Source organism: Rhinatrema bivittatum, chromosome 5 (genome assembly GCF_901001135.1).
Source record: "Rhinatrema bivittatum chromosome 5, aRhiBiv1.1, whole genome shotgun sequence".
Taxonomy (NCBI): domain Eukaryota; kingdom Metazoa; phylum Chordata; class Amphibia; order Gymnophiona; family Rhinatrematidae; genus Rhinatrema; species Rhinatrema bivittatum.
The window spans coordinates 2,239,518-2,267,337 of record NC_042619.1 but is presented as its reverse complement, the minus strand read 5'-3'; the positions used below and the strand labels follow the sequence as shown (position 1 = coordinate 2,267,337).

General features: G+C 44.5%; 1 protein-coding gene across 1 annotated transcript in view; it reads right to left on the bottom strand.

The window, feature by feature from the left end:
- DNHD1 (dynein heavy chain domain 1) overlaps window positions 1-27,820 on the bottom strand; it is a 792,986-nt gene that overhangs the window by 305,330 nt on the left and 459,836 nt on the right. Inside the window, exons 25-26 of the mRNA XM_029601740.1 lie at window positions 11,787-12,066; window positions 5,704-7,657 (exon numbers count right to left, since the gene is read on the bottom strand). Of these exons, the coding sequence (XP_029457600.1) occupies window positions 5,704-7,657; window positions 11,787-12,066 (2,234 nt within the window). The remainder of the gene's footprint in view (window positions 1-5,703; window positions 7,658-11,786; window positions 12,067-27,820) is intronic.

Sequence of the window (27,820 nt, the reverse complement as noted above, 5' to 3'; positions counted from 1 at the left end):
ACCGTCTGCTCACTGCCTGCCCTGACCCATATGCTGGACCCAGACACTGTCTACCCACTGTCAGCCCTGACCGCTGCCTTGCTGTGGCTTCATCAGACCGCTTCTTACAGGACTTTCACTTAAGCCCTGCCACCCCTGAAACCCAAGGACTCAACCTGTGGGGAATGGGACTGGAATAGTTTCAGTCCCAGTTAGAGAGAGTCCATCAGCTGTCAGCATGGGCCTAGCGGGTTCACCCACTCTGCTGCATTAACCACACCACAGTCCAACATCCATGACAGTTTGCTGAGGCCTTGAGCTTGATGGACTTTTCGCCAGCTCAAGCTATTTCCGGGTTGGCCCTCCAAGTCCAGTTCAACAACATTTCCGGCATCATTCAAAGCTGCTGTAGCCTAAATGGAGTCCATGCAGGTTCAAGCTCTGGGATCTACACAGGTGCCTCCCCCAGCCACCCTGACTCAGGCAATGGGATGTATGCCCAGGTATGAGGGTGACCTCAAAGGCTGCCAAGTTTCAGCAACCAGTGCAGAATGCACTTTAAACTGCAGGCCTCCAGTTTTCCTTCAGATCATACCAAAGAAATTGTTACGTTTAGCAATCTGCAGAGTACGCCCATGACCAGTTGCACTCTCCAGCTCATCCCCAGCTCCTCCAGTGGCCTCCTGACATGGCGGGAATGCTGCCGCTCACCCATGGGCCCTTTGCGGCATGATGCCGCCATCACTGTGATGCTGCTGTCAATTTCTTTAAGTGCGCGTGCACATACCGGCTCTCATTTTCAAGGCTCCGTGGTGGGAACTGACTCCAGGAGGCCTCTGATAACATCAGCCCGGCAGGCTTAAGCAAGGGCCCTGCAGCACTTCCTCAGCTCAGCAATGGGTCTCCTGCCTAGAGCAGTACACGTTACTCCTGCATTCCCATATTCCAGCCTTGCCTTGCCCAGGTGTCTTCTCACCCATCCTCATACATTCTTTGGTCTGATCTCCTGGTAGTGTCTTCTTGCCTTGGACCTGACTATGCTTGCCTGCCACCTGGACATTACCATTGCCTTGGATCTGACTATGCTTGCTTGTCGCCTGCCTAACCCTTGTCCTGTTCCCAGTATCTCTTGTCTGCTGCTTGCCCTGACCCTAACAAGTTATTGAACTCTTGCTCAGCCTACAGCCCTAGGGATCTACCTAAGTCCTGCTGGCTGCCATAACTCAAGGACTCAACCTGCGGGGGAAGCAGCCTGTGTAGGCGAAGCTCCAGTCTGTCCATCTTCATGGCAAGTTCACCTGCTGTTGGCATAGGCCTTGTAGGTTTACCTATGAGGTTGTGTCAACTATGCCATGAATTAAGGGTTTACACCCATGCCACTCATCACAGTAATTTTCATGCTATCTCTATTGGGTGTCACTGCTATGGGAGCGTGATGATCACTTGATGGGAAACCCGGACACCTTCCTCCACCACTTCCAACAGGTTTTCAAGGAGCCTAGTCAGGCCTTGTCTGCAGCTGTGCATCAGGTAGGGTAGTCACACAGTAGGCGACAAATTCATTCAATTCCACACCTTGGTTTCAGAACTCCATTGGGGTGAAGACAGCCATCTTTTGGTAGGGCTTGGCGAGCTGTATAAAAGGCAAGAATGTGCCATCCACATGAGGACCTCATTGCCCTGGCCATACAGTTGGATCTCTGGTTCCAGAAGTGAGCCCGTGAGAGGGAGGCATCCTGTTAGCATTTCAGACTTGCACCCAAGTTCCAGTGGCTTCTGTTGACCACGAATAATGCGCCGGCTGCTGCTTCCTCAGAAGAGCCCATGCAACTTGGGAGATCTTGCCTCTATGAAAAAGAGAAACAGAGGTGGAAGCGCCTCAATCTCTGCCTCTATTGCGCAGCCCAGGGGCACTTTGCCAGCTCTTGCCCAGAAAAGACAAGAAACCTCAGAGCCTAGGATTGATCAGAGAGACAACCCTAAGCCAGCCTTTGTCCTCTTCACAGCCAAGAAGGAGAATCATGGTGGGCTGTTGGCCCCTACTAAACTTTTTCATGCTGCTGGGAAGAAATGACTGGAGGTGGGAGAGTGGGCAAACAGCCCCATGCTTTACATGGGAGAGGACCCAGCTGACTGACACCAAGTCACATATCTGAATATGTGACCCATATCTGACCCTCTCCCCACCCTTCTGACCCTCGCCCATTCTACACCCCCCACCCTCTCCTTCCCCCCCTTCTTTACTCTAGGTTCCCTCCTCTTCTTCCCCCCCAATCATCCTTATTGCTTATTAACCTACTTGTTAATATCAACTTGTACATTTGTATATTCTCGTATTATTCTCCCCTGCCCTTGTTAATCCCTACCTGTTAATGTTATTATTGTAAAGCCTGTTGCTAATTTATGTTACATTGTGAACCGAGGTGATGTTTTGCAAACGTGCCTCGGTATATAAGAAACCTCTAAATAAATAAATAAATAAAAATATCTAGCTGGCTAAGTTAAAGCAGCCATACCTGAGTGCCCTAACCCACCCTTCTGACCGCGCCCATTCTACACCCCCCCCCTCTCTCCTTCCCCCCCTTCTTTACTCTAGGTTCCCTCCTCTTCTTCCCCCCCAATCATCCTTATTGCTATTTAACCTACTTGTTAATATCAACTTGTACATTTGTATATATTTCTCGTATTATTCTCCCCTGCCCTTGTTAATCCCTACCTGTTAATGTTTATTGTTGTAAAGCCTGTTGCTAATTTATGTTACATTGTGAACCGAGGTGATGTTTTGCAAACGTGCCTCGGTATATAAGAAACCTCTAAATAAATAAATAAATAAAAATATCTAGCTGGCTAAGTTAAAGCAGCCATACCTGAGTGCCCTAACACTAGACAGCTACATTTAAAGGGATTTTCAGCTGAGAAATCAGCTTCATTTACCCAGTCAAAATTTGACCAGCTAAGTCAGCATTCGGGTCTTTTTGAAAATTGTGGTTTATGGAAAATTGACCCCCTAAGATATACTCTCTAGAAAAAAAGGAAATGGGAAATATGATACAAATTTTTTTAAATATTCCGCAGATTTCAGTAAGGTATCAGAAGGAAGAATTTTCCATGAAATGTAAACTTTTTTTTTTTTTATTTATCCATTTTCAATTTATTACAAAGAAAAAATATTTTAAGGTATGATTACAGATTACTGAATTACAGAAAATAATTTCAAATAAGAAATATAGAAGAACTTGTTACTATATAGAACATATTTAAATCCGGTTTCTCAATAAGAGGAAAAAAAATAAAACAATTCCAAAAATATTTTTTCATACCCTTTTTCTTTTTTAAACATTTATCCATATTCCATATAACAACCCCTACTTGTGAGTGAAGGCAAGGGAAATCTAATGAGAAAGGTATAGGAAATATATATATCTTATCATAGCTTTAACATAGGACTAGCTGGAATTTTTTACTTTATAACAGCCCCCCATCAGCCGGGGAGGATGTATTGGGCCTACGGGCATCTATAAACTGACGAAGTTGGTCAACCTGGAAGAAAATAAAACATTCATCTCCTTTCCTTAAGGTACATCTGCAGGGGTATCGAAGCATAAAAGAATAGCCTAGGGAAATAACATCCTGCCTTAAAGTAAGGAATTCTCTCCTTCTGATTTGAGTAATTTGTGCTAAATCTGGGTAAATACGTATAGCCTGACCATAAAACAATAAGGAAAACTTTCGGAAGTAATTTTTCATGACTCCATTTAAATCTTGTACAGTTATGAAAGCCACTAAAAGTGTGCTTCTATCCAAAACATCTGTCTCAGAGTTTTCTAAGAAACTGGTCAGGTTCAACGGAATAGCTGGAGGAACAGTAGATGTTAAATTGGGAGGTCTGTTATTCATAAATTTGCAAAAATTTATTGATGGCATATTTTCTTCTGTGTAACCCAGGCCTTCCCTGAATAATCTCTTCAAAGTAGAAAAAGGAAGTTCTCCAGCTATTTTTGGAAAGTTCAATATACGTAGGTTTAAGATGCCTTATGTTATTTTCCAGAACTTCTAATCGCCTAGAACAAGCCATTTGTTCTCTTATCACAGCTGCATTAACAGCTTGAAGGGACTGAATTTTCTTTTCAGCCTCAGTAACTTTATTTGTAGATTCAATGGCTTGAGTTTGTACTTCCAATATTCTCTGCTGAAAATTGTAGTTCAGAGAGTCCATTTTATTCTCAAGTCTCTTTATAGCTTGACCTTGGCCCACCATCAAATCTCACAGTGACTCGAGCGTCACTGCCTCCGGTCTCGATGTTAAGATCAGGGACTCACCCTCAACGACGGGAGGTGTGATAATCCGGGATCCATCTGGCAGCAGCCCTTCTCCTCCTCCTCTAGGGTTTGCCACCATCTCTGGACTCCTCCAGGATACCTCTCCGATCAGGACTTCGCCTTCCCGGGTGGCTTCCCTCGCTCTCGGCGTCTGTTCCGAATCACTCTCCAACCCCCCTGTCGCTCCAGCCGCATCATCAGCCTGCGACTGGGGAGAGATTCGGTCGGGGTCGCGCTGTGCCGGAGGCGGCCTGGCGTCGGGGCTGAGGGAAGCCTCATCCGCAGGGGCTCCCTGTTCTCTCCCACAAGTGCTCACACCGGACTCCTCAGCTCCCTCCACTAAATCCAGCTGGCGCATAAACCGCATGATGTCAAGCTGCCCCGGAGGTGGTAAGGATTCAGGTGGAAAAATCCTTATTCTACCTTTTCTTTTCGATGACATATCTTGTTAGGAAACCAAAGTTTCAAGTTTAATACCGGAGTGATGCGATCTACGACCCGCCTATGCCGCCATCTTGCCTGTCTGTACCGAAATGTAAACTTTGAGGGCAAGGGATAAGCATATGAAGCTAAAGGAAAGAAAACTCAATGGAAACAGGAAGAGACAGGAGATGCCTTTTCATTGAGAGATGGTGGATATCAGGAGCAGACTTCCAGTGCAAGGGGCAGAAGAATTCATACAAAGGGAAGGGAGAGAGAAGACCACAGAAATGAGCAGACTGGGTGGACTATGTGCTCATTTTTATGTTTCTAAGATGAAGGGGTGTGGTGTCTGCCAGGATGTGGATACAGCTTAGGGGTGTCCATAGAGTTTAGTCAACGTATGCACAGGGCTGTGGGGCATCAATGGCCTGTTAGTGCCCTTATATGGTTGAGGAGTACTGTTCATGGTCTGCAACTACCTCTATACAGTTTGAAGGAAATGGGGGACTATCTGTATATCCCTGCAGAAGGGAAGGAAAAACCTATAGGCATTTTACCTGATAGAAAGAGATTCAAATGCGAACTAAAAACATGGCTATTAAAAAATGCATATAAACTAACTTAAATCACCAGAAAATAGAGAACCACAAAGACAAAAATAACTAAAATATTAATCTTAACTCGAAAATGTACCTATTGATAGAAAAAATGAGATGGAAAATGATCTTATCATCTGAAATCCCCATACTCCTTACCTTAAGTACTAGACCAGTTATTGATATGTAATAGAAAACTCTCTAGATAGATCTTAATGCCTGTACAGGAATACTACATCTGTAACCAATCATTGCTTGTCTGTTAAGTTATAACTATGAATGCCACTTTGTAAACCATTGTGATCTATAAATGGAACGATGGTATATAAAATGTCTAAATAAATAAATTAAATAAAATACACTGTATGCTGAATAATGCTCTTACCTTTCTAGGACCACCTCTGGTTTTGTATTCTTTCTCATGATCTTGTTGGCTTCGAGGAAGTCTTGTACAATGGCTTCTTTCTCATTAGGAGAGTAGAGACCAGGAATGGTGCCCTCTCCCATGAGAGATAGCAGCTTCTCTATTGTACTGACACTGACTCTCTGATGAACCAGCAGTACTGCACGCTGATGCAGAATTCCTGCATGCCTGCTTGCTTTTTTTATCAACTCATTCACTTCAGATTCTAGGCTCTGGTCTGTGATTTCAAGTAATAATGACCGAGTAAGCTGAGCTGCAAGTGTCACTAGAGACCTTCTACCTGTGTTCGGTTGCATTGCAATCAGCACACTATGCCCCATACGCATAGATAGGGCTCGAGTGAGTCGAGCAAGATGGTGTATAGCTTCCTGATGTAACACAAGTCCTGAATGCTGTATCTCTTCCAAACTCTCATCCTGAAGAAAAGCAGAGAGCTGCCGTCTCAGGGTCTCGGGCTCTCTTTCCAAGTATAGAGTTGGAGTTGATGGAGTGTCTGAGGTAGGCAACATATCCTTACTGAAAATCAAGTCTTGCAATAGTTCTTCAGGAGGCAGGAGAAGCTCTTGGGGTAAGAGAGGGACTACGTGCCCTGGCTTCTCCGTTATTTCACTTTTCCAGGAGATCCGATGTCTCCGTGATGAGGGTCGTGAAACTTGAGTCTTGGATTGTAAGTATGGGGCTAGGGAAGAAGGCTGGAAGTTTGCTGTCATTTCTAATTTCCTGATTCCTTTATCCACTTCGGTTTGTTTAGCCTTACCTTTTAGTGTAAGAGCTGACTGAGATGGTTTACTTAATGGATGCACTGCAGGAATGGAAGGTGAGGAGGTAGCTACAGCACGAATCTTGGAATCAATTGTGTGTAAAGTCTCAGTAGCACTATCTTCTGCTATCTGTGTCTCTGCTACTTTCTCCTCTTCCTCCTCAGAACTGGTCGGTGTACTGGATAGTCTTGGAACAGTTTCAACCAAAGTTATTTTCCTGCTCTGGGTGGTTCTGATGGACTCCATGTCCACTGTGCTCTCTATTGTAACATTGTCTGTTTCTGGTACCAATGGTTCTGTTATGAGGTCTAGGTCTGGGTTTTGGGGTAATGATGGTTCTCTTCTGGAATCCACTCTGCCTTTAAACTCATTGTTGCTTTGTTCTGTTATAGAACGTCTTGCAGAACTGGACCGTCTGGATGCTTGGGAAATCTTCTGCTTCTTGGAATCACCCGAAAACAGCTTTTTGGCTGAACTGCTGTCTTCTGGATTTACATATGGAACAGATTTCTCTGTGCAGAAAGCTAATTGTGCAACTTCTACCATCAAGTCTACAAATTGTGCCTTCTCCTCTTCTTTTATCAGTCGATCAGAGAAAGTACGCAGAGACTCATGGAGCCATAGGCGGAGTATAATCCTCTTCATCATAGAATCGGCAGATAACTCTCCTTTGAATCTTGAGTCTCTCATAGGAAAGGAAAAATTAAATGCCAATTGCAGAGGCAGCAGAAACAAACCCCTAAGGACCTTTTCAATGTCATGCAGAGAGAAAACATATTGCCAACAACTGGGAGAAGGTTGAAACATTTTCCTCACAGCATAATACAGGTCCACAGTGGCCTCGATCACAGCAGTGGACAGTTCATTCCCTCGGGAAAGTATAGAGATTTTCTTCAGCCATGCTTTGATCTTTGGAGCGTATATGCTTACAAAATATTCTCTGGTGGCAGTTGGGAGTGCAAAGACTGTGAAAAGCCGAGTAAAGCGGGCTGAAAGTGGGTATGTTCCTGAAGGGACAGTAGTTGTGGCAAAACTGTTGATTAATGTGGAGTGGGCTTCATGCCCCAGCAGCAGGGAGTCAGCATTGTGGATCCCATGCCCAGAGAGAACCTGACGGATCACCTCATGAATGGGATAACTCTGGCTTCTCTCATCTAGAGACAAAAAATACTCCTTTAGAATGACACATCAATGGATGAAAAATACAGATCAAATGATTACAGGGTCCTCCTCCTACTTGAGAACTCAGAACAAACAAATACTCTGTGTGTATGATCTCCAGCAGAAGAGCTCTAGAACTGAAGTGGCTCAGACTTTTTTCACTGTTTTCAGAAATATATTTTAGAGCTAAGGCAACTCTAAAGACACTTATTGTCTTCTGAAGCATATATTTAGTGATGAAGAGGCTCTGAGGACACACATCAGAAGCAGAGATCTGAAGCTCAAAAAGTAGTGAGGAACTTTACGCTATCTAGATGCAAAATTAGAGAGAGCACTCAATGTCATTGGAGATAGAGTTCTTGATCCAAACACATTCACTATCTCTAACTGCAGCTTACCTCACAGAAGAAATTTGGAGCTGGTGAGGGGTACAGGTAGAAGAAATGAAAGGGACATATTTGGGACAGTTGTCCAGGGTAGCGGGTTAGCAGGGTTGAGAAGATGGATGAGGATGTGGGGAGGAGAGGGTGGTATTGGTTTGGGCTATAGGAATTCATGTGCTCATCTATCCAAGATGGTAGAATCAGAGAGGAAAACTCTCAATCTGAGTAGACTGGATAGGCCAATTACTGATGTTCTGCTGTAACTTACTGTTATGTTAATATTAGAAGTTTAGAAGAAGAACACTGGAGTTCAGGTTTTGAGAAGAAGTGCTCTAGAAATGTAGGAATTTTCAGGACACACACAGTTTCTAGAAATAAAACTTTGGAGCTAGAACTCTTACTCCAGAGCTTCCCATGCTTATGCTGGGGACCCTACAGCCAGTCATAATTTCAGGATATCCATAATGAATATGCATGAAACAAACATGAGCACATACCTGCTTCCAATATATAGGAAAATTGGTTCCTACCTGCTAATTTTCACTCCTGAAGTAACACAGATAAGTCCAGACAAGTGAGTTTTGCATCCCTACCAGCAGATGGAGGCAGAGAACTAAACACTTTGAGGTACTGCTACATAACCGAGAGCGCCACCTGCAGTCCCTCAGTATTGACCTGTACTCAAGTCAAGGCAATCCATGAAGTTAGCATGTGGCACATTTAAAACTAATCGGAGAAAGTTCTTTTTTACTCAACACACAATAAAACTCTGGAATTTGTTGCCAGAGGATATGGTTAGTGCAGTTAGTATAACTGTGTTTAAAAAAAGGATTGGATAAGTTCTTGGAGGAGAAGTCCATTACCTGCTATTAAGTTCACTTAGAGAATAGCCACTGCCATTAGCAATTGTAACATGGAATAGACTAGTGTTTGGGTATTTGCCAGGTTCTTATGGCCTGGATTGGCCACTGTTGGAAACAGGATGCTGGGCTTGATGGACCCTTGGTCTGACCCAGTATGGCATGTTTTTATGTTCTTATGTTCAACTATAGAGTAACAACTCCTCAACAATTCAACAACCCCCTAAATGAGGGTGAATGTCAAACCCAAAATTTGGAGCCCCCCCAAACAGAAAAACCACAAATCAACCCAAGGGGCTAACCACAACCTGGCAAACTTCTTTAGGTTCTGCATATATACATTCTGACAGTTGTTCCCAGTAAGCATGCCAGAACATGGACTTGTTGTAACAGTCTTGAGAATATTAAGGGGCTGGGTCGCTGGAACCCAGAGAACGAAAATTAGCAGGTAAAATCAATTTTCCTTTCCTGTTCATACCCCAAACAAGTGGGATGTACCAAAGCACTCCTTCACTGGGCGGGCCTGTGAAAGACCCCCTTTCAACACACTTTCACTAAAGGTCAACTTTCCTGGAGCCTGAACATCTAAACAATAATGGCAAGATAAAGTGTGAAGAGAAGACCACGTCACTGCTCTACAAATCTCCTATGGCAACACTAATTGACACTCGGCTCACAATGCTGCCTGTACTCTAGTAGAGTGCACATGCAACCCCTCTGTAATTCTTCTCTTCTTATAAAGGTAGGCTGAAACAATAGCTTCCTTCAGCCAATGCACTATCATGCCCTTGGAGGCTTTGCATCCATTTCTGGCACCTCCAAACAATACAAACAAATGATTCAACTGCTGAAAACTGTTTGAAACCTTTGCCTCCCGTGACTCAGCAGACCAATTTGGGAAGGCAGGAGCTCCACAGTTTGATCAGGTGAAACAATGATACTACCTTAGATAGGAATGAAAGTACCATGCACAGACACCCCCTCATCTGAAATCTTCAGAAATGGTTTCCTCCAGGACAAAGCCCTGCAGCTCCAAGATTCTTCTGAACGAACAAATTACCACCAAAAATACCACCTTCAGCGTGAGGTCCTTTAACAACACCTTCCTGAATGCCTCAAAACTAAGGCCCATAAAGCACCCACAAGACCAAGTTTAAACTCCATGCTGGACCCAATCTATGCACCAGCAGCCACAGATGCTTGACTCCCTTCAAAAACCTCACAACATTGGATGTGAGGCCAACAACCTTTTTCCTGGAGTATGCCATCTAAACCCGCAAGGAATTGTAAACTAAGCCCTTGAAAATCATAGGCTTACAGTATCCTTTTGGTCGCAAACACTTGCTCTCAAAAGTCAAGTCATGAGACAAAAGAGATCCGCCCAATCCGAGAAAATAGGACCTTGCCTTAACAGTCTCTTCAAATAAGTCAATTTCAGGGATCTGTCACTTGCGCGCTGAACCAGATCTGCGAACCACGGATGACTCAGCCTCTCTGGCACCCCCAGTACCATCTGGCCTGGATGCCTCTTGATGAGCCTAAACACTTGACCTATTAACGGTCATGGAGGGAACATGTATAGCAGGATCCTTGTCGGCCATGGAAGAACCTGAGCATCTATGCTCTTGGTTGGACCTATCATCTAAGACTGAAGAAACTTGCTGCTTTGGCGTTGCTCCTTGACACCATCAGATCAAGATGGGGACTGCCTCAACGAGACTGGATAAAGCTAAAGGCCTCCTTCAACAACTCCCATTCTCCTGGGTCCAACTGTTGCCTGCTGAGATAGTCTGCTTGCACATTGAGTGGAGGAATAGCCTAGTGGTTAGAGCAGTGGGCTATAAACCAGGAGACCAGGGTTCAAGTCCCACTGTTGCTCCTTGTGACCTTGGGCAAGTCACTTTACCCTCCAATGCCTCAGGTACAAACTTAGATTGTAAGCCCTCTAGAGATAGGAAAATACCTACAGTACTTGAATGTAATCCACTTTGAAGTACTTAAAAAGTGCAAAAAAGCAGAATATAAATAAAATAAAATTGTCCAGTCCTGCAACACATGAAGTGGCTATCCCCTGCAAATGTTGCTTTGCCCAGGCAAGAAGGTCCTGGGCTCCTTGGGCAACCACGTGACTCTTCATTTCCCCTTGCCAATTGATATAAGTCACATTGACCAAAAACACTCTGACCACTTGACCTTGGACTTGTGGAAGGAATTTAACTAAAGCCCTGCACACTGCTCTTGTTTCCAAGTGATTGATGACCAGGATGCTTCCACTGGCAACCACAGTCCTTGTGCCATATGTTCTTGACAGATCACCCCTCAGCCCTTGAGATTGGCATCTGTGAACTCTATAACCCAGACAAGAACCTCCAGGCCCATCCCTTTCTCCAAACTGGGCCGTCACAGCCACCATGAAAGGCTGGACTTGGAAGTAACCTGCAATGGTAAATGCCAATGAAACTCCTATGACAATGGTTTCCAACACAACAGCAACACCCACTGTAGAAGCAAAAGTCCATGGCACCAAATTCAACAAAGATGCCATTGACCATCTGCTGGAGACAGAGAAATACTGAGGAACTGCAGGTGGCACTCTTGGTTATGTAGCAGTACCTCAAAGCTTTTTATTCTCTGCCTCAATCTGCTAGGAGGGATGCAAAACCCACTTGTCTGGACTGATCTGGGGTACGAACAGGAAAGAAATGTATCTCCTACATATTTACTGAGTATATCCTGAAACCCAAATGACTATGGAGTGCCCAGGACAGGTTTGCAAAGCCTGCCCTTATTCTCTTTAGCAGTACAACTCTGGGGACCGAAGATATTCACCATCTTCAGAGGCAGAGCTCTGAAGCTGAAGAGGTTCTGAGAATACTTACTGTATACTGCAGCATGGATGTCATCAAGAAGGAAGAGAAATTCAGAATGGTTGACCAAATTCTCGGTGCTGAACCCTTTGCTCTCCGAGACCTTGGACTGCAGAAGTTGGCGGAAGTGCGTGGTACTGAGGGTGGCACTGATGGCTATGCGTTTAAAAGTGCGATTTGGATATATCATCATCTGTGCAAAAGAGGACTTCCCTGCTCCAGCCTCTCCCACCAGCAGCACTGGGGCACCAGATTCCAGAAGACAGTCCATTATATAGATTAAGCTCTCATGCTGCAAGAAAAAATGATCTTAATTAAAAAACCTTAGATGCTTCCCAAGAAAGTAAAATAAAGAGGCATCACTATCAGCTATATATCTCTAGCTTATAAGCTATTTGGAACTGGTTTTTCTTTTCCCTTTTTCTTTCTTTATTTATTTAACACTTTTCTATACCGACCTTCATGGTTGAAGACCATATCAGATCGGTTTACATCGAATTGGGGAATTGAACCAGAGAGTGTAACCAAAAACAATAGATTGAACAGGAAGAACAAAGTTACATTCAACAAGGAGAGTAAACTTGGAAGCATAGACTGCTGGAAAGAAAGGCTTAATAACATAGTAAATAAATAGTATAAACAAATGTTGAGTCAGGGGGGGCTCTTATTCAGGACTAAGGTGTAGTACGGAGATCCATTGTTCATGAAGGATGTTCTGTCGTCTAGTGTGTATCAGGGGGATCTGAGAAGGCTTGGCGGAAAAGCCAGGTCTTAAGTTTTTTCTTAAATGTTAAGAGGCAGGGTTCCATTCTGAGGTCGGCTGGGATATTGTTCCAGATAGCTGGGCCTGCTGTCGAGAAGGATCGGTCTTTGGTTGAGGTGAGGTGTGTGGCTTTTGTAGGTGGGGTCTGTAGGGTTCCTTTATATATTTCTCTAGTCGGTCTGTTGGTGAAGTGGAGGTTGAGAGGGAATTCGAGGTCCAGATGCAATTGATTGTAAATGGCTTTGTGGATTAAAGTGAGTGATTTGTGAAGGATTCTGTATTTCACTGGGAGCCAGTGTAAGTTACGGAGGATGGGAGATATGTGTTCTCCTCGGTTGGTGTTGGTCAGGATTCTTGCCGCGGCGTTCTGTATCAACTGTAGCAGCTTGGTGGTAGAGCTGGGGAGGCCCAGGAAGAGAGCGTTGCAGTAGTCGATTTTAGCAAATATCAAGGCTTGCAGAACTGTTCTGAAGTCATTGAAGAAGAGTAGAGACTTGAGTCTTTTCAGGACTTGGAGTCTATAGAAACAATCTTTGGTTGTGGTGTTGATCATTTTCTTAAGGTTTAGGCGGTTGTCGAGTAGCACCCCGAGATCTCTTACGTGGGTATGCGTGAGCTGGGTATTGAGGTTGGTCTGTGGGAGAGGGTTGTCTTGGTTAGAGGAGATGAGGAGGAGTTCGGTCTTAGATACGTTAAGAACCAAATTAAGGCTGTTGAGAAGGCTGGTGATCAGTTTTAGGCAGTTGTTCCAGTGCGTGAGAGATTTTGCGATGGATTCAGTTATCGGAATCAGAATCTGCACGTCATCTGCATAAAGGTAATGAGTTAGGTTAAGGTCTGTTAGAAGCTGGCAGAGGGGGAGGAGGTATATATTGAAGAGAGTGGGTGATAACGATGATCCTTGAGGTACACCGAGTGAGGACCTTGTCGAAGGTGATTCTTTATTGTTAATTTTAACTTTGAAGCTTCTATTACTATTACTTTTTGAGAAGGACTATCTTAAACATTAATAAGTGGAGGTATAATTTTTTTATATCTGTTCGTATTATTGATGGATTTTATTTATTTATTTATTTATTATTTTTATTATACCGAGTTTCATGATAGGAATCACATCAACCCGGTTTACAATTAACAATGTGAGTAAAGGCAGAGAGTAACATAGTAAAACATTTCCCAATTCAACGTCACATATAGAACGAAACTTAACAGATATATTAACAATATTTAGGATGTGAGAAAGTTACAAAAAACAAGGAAAAATAACTAGGATCTGAAAGGGGGAGGAAACTGAAGGAAGAATATTAACATTTTAGCCAACTGTATCAATTAATAAATATGTATAGTATTATAAAAATATAGATGAGTATGATCATTTGCTCTCTCTCTTTCTCTCTATATGTATATGTTGATATTTGTCACAACTTGACTTATTGTATAAGTGATGTTTAAGTTGCTTTTAAAAAAAACTTTATTGCAATTATAACACTGTTACAAATAAACAGAGCAAAGTAAAAAAACCACACATTCTAATCCAATGTTCCACATGCTACAGATACTCAACACAAATAGGACATGAAAGAAAATTAAATAAATGAATAAACCTCCATAAGCCAATATACCAACTGTTACACAGTATAACCAGGCTTCTCTTCTTTTACTAACTTTATAAAGGGTTTCCAGTACAAGTCACTTCAGGATAAGAACATAAGAAATGCCAAATGTAATAACTGGCATGGAAGTGAGCTCTTTGTGCTGCAGCAGAGTTGATGCAGCCTCCTAGGCGAAACTACAAAGCTTCCACTGGCAGCTGGCAAATACATCCTTGAGCAGAACAGTCTGGAGCTTCACCTATACCAACCACCTCCCCCACAGGTTGGCCCTTGGATGCTGGAGACCAGCAGGACTTAAATGGGTCCCTAGGGTGGAGGAGAGAGTGAGAGTCCAAGGACACCTGGGGTCAGGACAGGCAGAAAGCTGGAGATATGGAGCCAGGTCAAGAGTCAGGGCAGGCAGCAGGTAAGTGTGGTCATGTCCAAGCATGAGGTCAGGCCAGGTAGCAGGCAAATGGGGTGAGGTCCAAAGCAAGGGGTCAGTACCAGATGAGGCCAGAATGGACAAAGACCCCTGAAGGTACTGGACAAGACAAGAAGAGGACGAGGCTGGATGAGACAGGCTGGAGAAGGCAAGGCTGGATAAGGCAAAGCACAGGAATGCAGGGCAATCAGGAACACAGGAACAACATACACTACCTGTTCCTGAGGTATCTGATGGAAGTATGGGGAAGCCAGGTCCAGCTTTCCTGCTGCAGGTGCACATGCCTAGAGACAGGCCCAGAAAGAGCAGGAACATGGCGGAGCCTGGACACTGCGCTGGAGTGCGAGCCGCACCGTTTATACCTGGTGGGTTGAGGCAGATTCCCTGCCACGGGTGGTGTAGAGCGGTGACAAGGATAAATGAAGAGGGACCTTCCTGTAAGCCACGCTTCCTAACACCAAAGGTCCCTCAAGCCTAGTATCCTTATCCTGTCTTACTGTGACCAATTACAAGTTCCTGAGAGGATCCCAAAGAATAAATCCAATCCTTCTTATAACAGGAATAAGCAGTGGCTTTCCCAAGTCTACATGGCTAACAGTGGTTTATGGACATTTCCTCTGGGAACTTTTCTAAGCCCTTTTAAACCCAGCTATACTAACTGTTTTCACCACATCCTCTGACAACAAATCTCGCAGTTTAATTGTTTGTGTAACATGAGGGTGTTTTAGTGTGCCCTTGGGCCTCAGACCGACCCCAGACAGATCCAGGACCGAACCGAGGGTTGACGGCGTGATCCAGCATGGCTGACGGTCTTACCCTCTGCCAGGCCTGCAAGCTCTCAAGGCCAACAACATGATGTTGGAAGGTGAATGGTCCTCCGACCATTCCGAGCCCTTTTGGACCTGCCACTTGGATCTGTATGGAGCAGCAGGCCTGGCCTGAGGATGAGGGCAGATGGGCCTTGACATGAAGACATGACACCAAGGTTGATGCAATGGCATCACAGACGAAGGATATTGCAGATATGACACCAAGGTAGCTGAAGACATAACACAGGGTTACTGTGACTCCAACATCACTCTAAGCTTCAACAGCAAGAGGAAATGTGGAAAAAAGGATTTGCACTCACAAAGACGGGAGTAGCTGGCTTGTTACGGCGGTTACTACCCCAAACCAAATATCCAAATTACTACCTCCACCTTCCTCTATTCCTGATGCCTTTCAACTAGCTTGATCACTCCATTCTTATACTTCACTTCAATGCATATCCAGCATAGTTCTCTGCTTCAACAGCAGGGGAAAAGAAAAACTGTTACTTCACACATCCAGCAGAGCTCTCTGCTTAAACGGCAGGGGAGAAGAAAAAAGGATTCACACTCACAAAGCGGGGAGTAGCTGGCTTGTTACGGCGCTTACTACCCCAAACCAAATGTGCCTGATACTTCACTTTCAATGCATATCCAGCATAGCTCTCTGCTTCAACGGCAGGGGAGAAGAAAAAAACTGATACCTCACGCATATCCAGCATAGCTCCCTGCTTCAACGGCAGGGGAGAAGATAAACAACCAATTAGGGCTGTATAACATAATCTGGGTAAAAACAAATAAGCATGGGTGTAGCTTGCTTATTGCGGCGGTTACTACCCCTACTACCTCTAACTACTCAAGCTAGATATTTCACTTGGATGCAGCTCCATCACCGCTCTCTACATTAATGGTGGGGGTGGAAGGGAATTAGAACCAAGAGCTAAGAGAAACAGATAAGTATGAGAAAAGAAATGAGGGAAGCTTGCTGGGCAGACTGGATGGGCCATTTGGTCTTCTTCTGCCGTCATTTCTATGTTTCTATGTTTCTATGTTTCTATGTGACAGCAGGACTATTGAAGACATGACACCAGGGCTGATGCGAAGACATCACGGACTAGGGTCGATGCGACGGCATCAGAAACTTGACAAGGAACTTGAAGAAGTCCAGACGAGACAAGAACTGGGCAGGAGGACATTGGCACTGTCTCTCAGGGCGCCCTACTCAGCCCACCTTCACGGGCAGACCCAATGGGCTGGTCACGGACCACCTGTCCCACTGCGCGCCCTACACAGCCCGAGGAGGCTGGTCACGGACCACCCGGAGAGCGGGACAAGCGCAGAGAAGAGTCCAGTCGAAGTGGGACTCCGACGACGGAGCCAGATGTCGTCCGAAGCACCACAAAGGCTGGCAGGACATGACGGCTCAAGAGCACAGGATACCAGTCCACCTGCAGGCCACTCCAACTCGGGAAAGATGTCATCCAAGGGACCGAGGCCGGCAGGACCAGAAGGCTCAGGAGCGCTGAAGACACAGGAGCAAGACACCAAGGAACTTGGGACATCAGGAAGCAGAAGATCAAGATGAGACACCAGGACACCTGGACGAGGACCTCAGGCATGAAGACATGACATGACGACATGACATGACATGACATGAAGATGAAACGAAGAGGAGCTCCACGAAGAAGACCTGACGGAGCTCTGGCAGGCAGGAGCCTCCAGAGTGAAGTAACTCCGATGCAAGGCGAAGACGTAATGCGAAGACAGCCCTTTTATAGGGCTAGCACAGGAAATTCACTCCTTAGATGGGGCCAGCACACTTCCTGTGTCTGGCCCTTTAAATTCTGTAGAGAGGCGCGATCGTGCGCCTAGGAAGAAGGAAGCAGGAACTGTGCAGGACCGCGGACAGCGGCCTGCACCATCTTCAATGCAGACGCAGGGCTGGGCCTGTGAAGCAGGCCCGATGACGGCAGCGACTCCAGCCACTGCAGGAGGACCCGGGGGCGGCTCCAGCCGCTAATCCAACCCGGGGATGCGGTCTCCTGGCTGTGAAGATCAAGATGACGGTGGCAGCGGCTCCAGCCATGAAGATGGCTGGAGCCGCTGCCTGCCCAGAGGCCGCTGCGCTGCCCAGAGGCCGCTGCCTGTTTCCTTGCGGCCTCTGGGCAGCGCAAGGAAACAGATTCTGCGGCTCCGGCCGCAATGAAGGAGCAGACACCAGGGCGGCCTCCGGCCGCAAAAGCAGGAAAGTCCACAGCTCCGGCCGCACCAGAAGGCCCAATAGTGGCGTCCGACCGCATCGGGAAGCGGGAACAACAGAAAGGTGAGCAGGGCCTGCTCGCGGGGGAACCCATGGGCAGGGTCCATGACAGTTCGCTGAGTGAAAAAATGCTTTTTCTTCATGGAGTGTTCCCTGAAATAGGAAAATAACTGTTTCTTATTTACCCGTTCCACCTCACTGATGATTTTTTTTTCTTTTTATTTACAAGTTTCCATAAATACATAAACATAATAGTTTCTGCGAAGAAACAACACAGCATCGGAGGAATTCAACACAAATACAAAAGAAAATAGAATTTTTATCCAGGAATTAAATAAAACCTCAGCTGAAGAGACCCAACAGAAATTCAGGTAGCAAGCAACAAAAAATCATGACAATTCGATAAGAGTAATCTTTTACTCTCTGCATCTTCCATTTCTTTGGACCTAGCCCTGGCCTGTAAAAGGAAATTTAACTGAACGAGTTCATAGAAAACATATTCTGACTTTCTAATTTTATTCCACAATTACAAGGAAATCTTAACATCAAAATCTATGTCCTCAGAATCAATTTACCCCTTAACTGAGTAGGAAACAATGCTGTTCTGGGACTCAAAAACATATTCTGTTTACCTTGAAAGAACATCTTTATTTCCAATTATTATCTGGTTCGAGAATAAAAAAAATCAAAAGAATAGCCTGACAGGAATTTCTAAATGAGAATCTCGCAGAAAAATAAGATGAAGGCTGCAATTGATAGTTGAACTACTGCGAAAGTGTCTAAAATCCGTAGTTCCCCTAAGAAGAATGGGGAGATGAAACACCTTATTCTGACTTTCCATGCTTTATATGGTAAGGGGACAAATTACTTATACAACAAATTAAGGTGCTCATTTCCCAGAAGGAAATGAGCACCTTAATTAAATAGGCCTGCAGCTTTGCAAATCCTGCAGTAGTTTTCCAGGTGGTAAAATACCATGTCGATAAATGGCCCACAAAGAGCACACGATGGTGGCCACAGGACCAGGACTGTGGAACTGCCATCCCTTAAAGAGGACATTTGGGCCCGATTCACCATACCCCCAACAGTTGGGAAAACGCCTTGGGTATCCACATAGAATCCAAGTCCCACCCAGTGACTCTTGAGGTGACCATATGAAAAATAAAAAGTTTAAAGTATTTTGTAAGTGCCATTTTGGCCCCACGCTCCAACCTCCAATGCCTCCTCTTCAAGAAACTAATGTACTCCCCGACCCTGTGGACCACCCACCACCACATGATTGGGTGAATGCTGGGCCCAGAGTCTAGAGGGAGCTCTGGGCCTCCACTAGACCAGCAGAGCTAGAACAGTAAGTCTTGAGGGCTCCAGAGAGTAGGCTAAGGTAGGAGCTCAGGCCTCAAGGACCACATAGTTTTCTTGAGGTGGAGAGGTTGGTAGCTGGAGGTTGAGTCAGAATGGGACTTATAAAATAATTTAAACTTTTTATTTTTCATATGGCTGCCTCCAAGAGCCTCGGGGCAAGAGTGGGGATGGGACAGAGTGTTTTCTTAACTTTGGGGAGAATACTCGGTACCGAGTGGACCCTTTAAGCAATGGCCACAGGAGCATCAAGATGTGCGATAGTGTCCCAATGCTCTCAGGGGAAATTAGCTAAAACTATTGTTGCAATTTTTGAGGCAAGTCACGTTATTTGACTTGCATAGTTTAGCCTAATTAGCATGTATTTGCAAGTTAACAGCTCATTTTAATATGCACAGTGCCAGGGGCAGAATAAAGTGAGGTATTTGAAACATCTGGTGTTATCTCTGCATTAGATTCTGATCGGGTCCCACCGCGACCCGATCAGCCCTATCAAAGGGCGGTTTCAGTGCAGCCAATTGGGGAGAAGCCGGCGGGGATTTAAATTCTCCAGCTCAAACATTTAGAATGCATCCAGCCTCCCCAATCCCAATTCTACAGCATTGGCTATCACAGAGAAGAATTCCAACCAGACAAGCACAACTCCGCAACTTAAAACCCCTTACACCTATCCTGATTGCACCGATTACTCAGCTCCTAGGCCTCACCCTATTCACCTTGTCTCTATTCAATGCACAATCCCTAACCAAAAAATCTCTAATCTTCAATGACTATCTCACGGATGCTAAGCCGGATATTTGCGCAATAACCGAAACTTGGCTGAAACCTTCAGATACCGCAATAATAAACCAGCTACTGACGCTAACCTATGACATTTTCTCCCTTCCCAGACAGAAAAAGAGGGGAGGTGGAATTCTCCTAGCAACCAAAAAAGACCTTAAATTTGTATTTGTATTTGTATTTAAAAAATTTATTAATCGCTTAACACAAATGGCCTAAGCGATATACAAAGTTTACATACATAATAAAAACATAAAATTTCACAAGACTGAAACAAACAAACAATTATAAATTATACAAACTAATAAAATAAAATAATATCACGTCTAAGTAGAGTCGAACACATTCCATTCAATACAATTCTCATCAACACAGTAGCAAAAGAGAATCAATGGGTTGCATTACAACATAAATGCACGGGCAAGAAGAAATTCTTTATATGAAGATTTAAATTTTTTAACATCATCCATAGATCTCAGTTCTATAGGGACTGAATTCCATTGAGAGGGTGCCACAATTGAAAAAGAAGTCTCCCTGGTACTAAACAGACGAGCTTGACGAATAGAAGGAACTTCAAGATTATTCAGCTGTGAAGATCTCAAACATCTTACTGGTTTATATATTCTCAATAAAGCATTAAACCAATGTGATGAATTGGAATTACATAATTTAAAGACAATCAGACCTATTTTAAAAGAAATCCTGTCCACTCGGATACCAAACTTGAAATCGGCTTTTTCACATCACACCAACTACAAATTCTACTCGTCTATGCCCCCCCCCCCCCAGGCCTCCTAGAAACTGATGCCTCCCCTATTATTTATTTATTTATTTATTTATTTATTTAATGCTTTTTATATACCGGCATTCGTAGGACACATCATGTCGGTTTACATGTAACTGTGAAAGGAAATTACAATGAACGCTGATAGCAGGTTAACTAGATAACATATGAGAGTACATATTTAAAAAGATGAACAACGAACAAAAAGAATTAGGTTGTACAAACTCCTGTACATATTGGATATTTAGCTTATCCAAATTAAAATTAAATAAACTTAAGTAAAAAAAGGTGTGAACTTAAATACAATATTAGGTAGATATTAGAAATGATGATATTATGTACACATGACGGCTGGGGTTAAAGGGGGGGGGCTGGGAAAGGAAGATAGAGTGAGGGGGGGGAGGAGGTGGGGCAGAGATGGGAAAGGAGCAAGGAGAATAGGTGTGAAATTAGTGGGAGATATTACTTGGGGGGGGCGGGGTGGGGGGGAGAAGGAGGGGCTCTGGATATGGAGAAGGCGGGGGGGGGGGGCAGGGAAGGGAGCTGAGGTGGTACAGGAGGTTGGGTAGGGGAAAGGTAGCTAGTAGGGCAGAGGGAGCTACGGTGGTGGGGGGTCACTGACTAGGCTTGAGAGGAGTTGGGGTAGGCCTGTCTAAAAAGCCAAGTTTTGATTCCTTTTTTAAAATGGCTCAAGGATGGTTCTAAACGGAGTTCGGTGGGAAGGGAGTTCCATAGGGTGGTGCCGGAAATGGAGAAGGCTCTTTGTCTAGTGGTTGTGAGGTGGGCAATTTTGAGTGAGGGGGTGTGGAGGGTGCCTGAAAGGGAGTTTCTAGTAGGGCGGTTGACTTGATGGAAGTGTGGCATGTCTTCGAGCCAGGGGAGTTGTTTTTGTATAACGAATTATGAAGGACAGTGAGTATTTTAAATTTAGAGCGGAAGGTAATAGGGAGCCAGTGGAGATCTTGTAGTATGGGAGTGATGTGATCTGTTTTTTTAGTGTTTGTTAGGATTCTAGCCATAGCGTTTTGTAGGATTTGAAGGGGTTTGATGGTGGTGGCTGGGAGGCCTATGAGGAGGGCGTTGCAGTAGTCGAGTTTTGACAGTATAGTGGCCTGCATAACAGTGCGGAAGTCGTGGGCGTGGAGATGGGGCTTCAGTTTTTTAAGGGTTTGGAGTTTGTAGAAACCACCTTTTAGAAGCGATTTGATGTGGGATTTGAAATTTAGTTGATTGTCTAGGGAGACTCCTAAGTCTCTAACAGTGGTTGGTAGTGTATGAGCTTGTGGAGCGTTTTGAGTCGTTTGGTGGGTGGAGGCGCTAGGTTGATTTGTTAGTATAAGGATTTCAGTTTTAGAGGCATTAAGTGCAAGGTGGAGATTAGAAAGGAGGGAATTGATAGATGCGAGGCATGTTTCCCAGTAGAGCAGAGTTTCTTTGAGTGATTTCTGAATGGGGATAAGTATTTGTACATCGTCTGCATATAAGAAGAATTTTAGTCTTAGTTTAGAGAGTAAGTGGCAGAGCGGGAGTAGATATATATTGAAGAGGGTGGACGATAGAGAGGAGCCCTGGGGAACGCCTTGTGTGAGGGGAATGTGTGCGGATTCGAATTTGTCGATCTTAACTAGGTACTTTCGGTGGTCAAGGTATGAGCAGAACCAGGATAGGGCTGTGTCTGATATGCCTATCTCTGCTAGGCGTGATATTAGGATTTGATGGTTCACCGTATCGAAAGCGGCTGAGATATCTAAAAGGGCAAGTATGTAGGATTGACCTTGGTCCATGCCTTTGAGGATGGTATCTGTTATTGCAAGCAGGAGTTTTTCAGTGCTACGATCTCTGCGAAAGCCGTATTGGGCGGGGTGTAAGATGTTATTGTCTTCTAGGAAATTGGCGAGTTGTGTGTTGACCACTTTCTCCAGGATTTTGGATATAAAAGGCAGGTTGGAAATGGGTCTGTAGTTTGCTGGGTCACTTTGGTCAAGTGTGGGTTTCTTTAGTAGTGGCTTTACGATGGCAAGTTTAAGTGGGTCAGGGACTTTACCGGAGGTGATGGAACAGTTTATAATATCTGCTAACGGTTTGGCAATGGTGGATGGAATGGTGAGGAGGGTTTTGGATGGGATAGTGTCAGCGGTGTGGGTGGCTGGTCGCATCTTTTTTAGTATGGATTCGACTTCCTTCATGGTGGTAAGGTCAAGGGAGTCGAGTTTGACCGTGTTGTTGATGGGTAGTGGGTCTATGGGGTCAGGATTAACGGGGAGACGGGTGAGGATTTTTGAAATTTTGTGCTTAAAGTAGTCTGCTAGTTTCTCACATTTCTCTGTGCTATTTTCTTCTTGAGGGGTAGGAGAGGGTGAATTAGTGAGTTCAGAAGCAAAGGAGAATAGGGCGTTGGCATTGAATTTATAGCTGTGAATTTTTGCTGCGTAGAAGTCACGTTTGGCGTGGGGTGTTGCTTGTCGGTATATATGTAAGGTGTGTTTGTAGGCTGCTTTGTGTGTGGGAGTGGGTTGTTTGCGCCAGGTGCGCTCTTTGGATCTAAGGTCTTGTTTTAATTTTCTTAGTTCACTGGTGTACCAGGGTTTTCTTTCGGTTTGTGTAGGGGTTATTACTTTGTGGATTGTGGGGCAAATGTCGTTGGCTATGTCAGTAGTGAGCTTATTCCATGACAGAAGGGCTGTATCTGGGTTAGTGAGGTCGAGATTTTCACTTACTTTGTTGAAAGCTATGGATAGTTCTTCTGAGGAGCATGGTTTACGGAAGGAGATTGTTTTTTTGGGTGGGTTTGAGATTGGGGTGTTGGTGTTGATGGTGAGGTGGGCATTAATCAGAAAATGGTCGGACCATGGGATGGGTGTGGTGATGGGCACATGGGGTACTGTTATGCATGTGTTAACAAATAAGAGGTCGAGGGTGTGACCAGCTTTGTGTGTTGGCTCGGAGATAAGTTGTCTGAAGCCAAGGGCTTTAAGAGTGACCAGTAGGGTTTCGCAAGCAGACGTGGTGGGGTGGGTATCCACATGGAGATTGAAATCTCTGAGTATCACTGCAGGGGTATCCGGTTTTATGTTGTCAGTAATGTATTCGATGAGGGGGGAAGGGTCCTGTTCAAGTATGGCAGGGGGGGCATAGACAAGGCAGATCTGTAAGAATTTGGATTTGAAAAGCCCAATTTCAAATCGTGGGGGGGGGGGGGGGGGGGGGGGGGTGGTTGATAGTTTGAAGTTTGAGGTTAAGGTGTTTTTTGGCGGCTAGGAGTAAACCTCCTCCCCTTTCTTTGGGTCTTGGGATGGAGAAAATGTCATATGTCTGTATTGGGAGTTGATTAATGAAAACATGGTCTGAATTCTTTAGCCATGATTCTGTGATGGCACAGATATCAGGGTTGGTGTCAGAGAGCAAGTCTTGGAGGATGGGGGCTTTCTTTAGGATGGATTGTGCATTGAAGAGGGAAATGGCTAGCGTAGCTAGGCCTAGAAGCTGTGTGAGGGGTGAAATCATGATGGGCACTAGGGATTTATGCTGGATGATGGAGTGAGGGTGTGCTGGGCGGAGGGGTGGTGTATGACTGGTATAGTAGGGAGACACATTTCAGGAGGGGAGAGGGGTGTGGTAAGGGGCTGGTAGGCTGTCTCTGAGCTCTTGTGGGTACTTATGAGTGAGAGAGAGTGAAATGCGTTCAGTTTTGGGATTGAACCATGCAAAGTTTAAAGTGAGTTGAAATAACTACATCGCTCCTCAACCTGGACGCCCCAGCAATAATCTTAGGAGACTTCAATCTGCACGTGGACAACCCTTCACTCTCTACCAGCTGTCAAACCCTTCTCTTAGCTCTCTCAGCAATGGGATTCACACAAATAGTCAACAAACCTACACATAAAGCCGGTCATACTCTGGACCTGATCTTTGTCAACAAAGGCATAAAGTCGACATCCCTACTGAAGAGTAAGAAGGTACCCTGGTCAGATCACTCCCTGATCTCAACTTCCTTCTCGCTGGAACAAACCATCGCCCCTCACATACCCTCACCTTCCTTTCCTTACAGGAGATCATGCTCCTCTGAAGACCTCAACAATCACTTGGTTCCACACCTTCCCTCCATAGACCTTACCGACCCTAACACGGCTCTCCATTCTTGGAATGTCATCATAGAATCCATAGCTAACAAGCTTTGTCCGCTAGCAATAAAAAAATCCCACTCAAATGCCTCTAAAAGACAACCCTGGTTCACCAATGACCTGAGAAGGCTTAAACAAAGTTTAAGACAGAAAGAAGCCAAGTGGCGTAAAACACCATGCGCTAGCACGCTCTCCGCCTACAAATTTACGCTTCACCTGTACAAGACCTCCACTTCCAAATCAAAAAGGGATTTTTATGCGTCTAAAATTCATAACCTGGTCTTTGATGCTAAAGCCCTATTTGCCTATGTATCTAGCCTCACTCAGGTCACCCCCCCAGAATTTCCCAGCAACCAAGCACAATCCAAAGCGGAAGAACTCGCATCGTTTTTCCAAAACAAAATCATCAGTCTTCTTACCCAACTACCCTCCAAGATCGCCCCCCTACCATCGGCTCTGCTGCCTCCCATCAAAAATATTCACCTCGAAGCTTTCGAACCCATTTCCTCCTCTGAGATTCAAGTTGTTCTAAGAAGAATGAAACCCTCCTCTCACCCGGCGGACCATATCCCCACCAAACTTCTTCTCACAATCCCAGACTCTATCTCCAAAACACTGGCGGACATTATTAACTGTTCTCTCTCCCACGGTTCCTTCCCAGACGACCTCAAACTGGCGTCACTCAAACCACTCCTAAAAAAACCAAATTTGGACCCAAAAGATCCTAACAACTTCTGCCCAATAGCCAATCTCCCCTTCATTGCTAAGATTATGGAAATGCTTGTGAACTCCCAGCTATCGGACTACATTGAAGATAATAAACTTCTATCCGCCTCGCAATATGGATTCCGTAAAAATCTAGGCACGGAATCCCTCCTTACTTCCCTAACAGACTTCCTTATCCTGGGTCTCGACAAAGGTCAATCATTTCTGCTGGTCCTTCTGGACCTTTCGGCAGCCTTCGATACCGTCAACCACTCCTTCCTCATCAACCAGTTAGCTGCCATAGGAGTTTCCGGCTCTGCTCTATCTTGGTTCAAATCGTTTCTCAGCAACAGAGGTTACAAGGTCAAAATCCAGAATAAAGAATCTTCACGCCATGACTCATCCGTAGGAGTCCCACAAGGCTCCTCTCTATCCCCGACACTCTTTAACATCTACCTTCTACCTCTTTGCCAACTCCTCACCAACCTCAACCTAAAACACTTTCTCTACGCAGACGATATCCAGATCCTGATCCCCATCAAAGGCTCATACTCGGAAACCCTCGACTACTGGGAATCCTGCCACCAAGAAATCAAACGTCTCCTCAATAGCCTAAATCTAGTACTAAACTCCTCCAAGACCGAAATACTTCTCATATCCCCAGAAAACAGCAATCTCACCGCTTCTCATCCAACCAACCCACCAACCACACAAGTGAGAGATTTAGGAGTGATAATTGACAACAGGCTGAACTTCAAAGCCTCCATTAACAGAACGACCAAAGACTGCTTCCACAAACTCCAAGTTTTAAAAAGGATAAGACCTCTCTTCCACGCCCAAGATTTCAGAACGATCCTCCAAGCAATTATTTTCTCAAAGTTAGATTACTGTAACGCTATCCTACTTGGTCTCCCTTCCTCCTACACCAAACCGCTCCAAATGGTACAAAACACAGCAGCCCGTTTACTAACAAACACCAGGAAAAGAGACCATATTTCCCCAATTCTAAAAGACCTTCATTGGTTACCAATTCACTTCAGAATCATCTACAAATCCATATCCTTGATTTACAAAATCATCCATCAACACACCACAATTGACCTACAATTTCCTCTCCGCTTACACAACTCCACAAGACCTACCAGAGACGCATACAGAGGATCCCTCCATGTACCCCCTACTAAAACCACCAGTCACATTACCTTAAGAGATCGAGCCCTCTCCACAGCTGGCCCACTGTTATGGAACTCCATCCCTCCCGATCTCAGACAGGAGCATTGCCTCCTAACCTTTAGAAAAAGACTCAAGACTTGGATGTTTATGCAAGCTTTCCCGGACTTAAATTAATGCACCTCGCCATCAACATATCCAACACAGCAGCTGTACCTCTTCTCCTTGTATATAATTTAGTCTCTGCTAAACTATCTTTATTTCCTCTGATCCCAGTTCAATAGTCCTTGTTAATTGTAACTGCTTTCTTCAACACATTATTTCTGTTTTTTATGTATTTATTGCACCCTGTTTATTTGTAAACCAGCATGATGTGATCATTTCATGAATACCGGTATATAAAAACCTTAAATAAATAAATAAATAAATAAATAAATAAATAAATAAATAAATAAATTAGGCCATGTACCTCACTGTAGATGACCTAACACAGCTTTGTGAATGAGCTTCTAAATTAGCATGTTGCAATTCAACAGTTAAGATCAAGTTTCCTGGGATCCAGGAAATGAGATTAACTGGATCTCTGTCCAGAGCATTCTCTAGTGCAGGGGTGGGCAAACTTTTTTAAAATAGGGCCACATTACTGGTGCTTATCAGAAATGGGGCTGGAGGGGGGCCCCTTAGAACTCAGTGAGTAGTTGAGGAAGTGAGGGCCATTACAGTGGCAAGTATACCACACAGTAAGAGGACCAACACAGCAACCATACAAATAAAATGAATAATTCAAAACAGTTAACAAATAGAATAACATCAAATAGTTAAAAACTCAAATAAAACTGTTCAAAAACCCATAAAATATTTCAAAACAGACACATCAAATAATACCCAATTATTAAAACTAGTAAGGATTTAAAAAAAATGTTCCCCACACTCCATACCTAGGAACATTTGATTTATTTATTTTTAGGTACCAACATTTGATCTGAGATATCACACTGGTTTACATTCAGGTACTGTAGGTATTTCCCTATCCCCAGAGAGCTTACAGTCTAAGTTTGTACCTGAGGCAATGGAGAGTAAAGTGACTTGCCCAAGGTTACAAGGAGCAACAGCAGCACTTGAACCCTGGTCTCCTGGTTCATAGCCACTGTTCTAATCACTAGGCTATTCCTCCTCAACCACTCACTGAGTTCTAAGGGGTCCCCCTCCAGATTTCCAGATGCCCCAAGACTGTCATGGATTAGCAGGCAGAGAGGAAGGG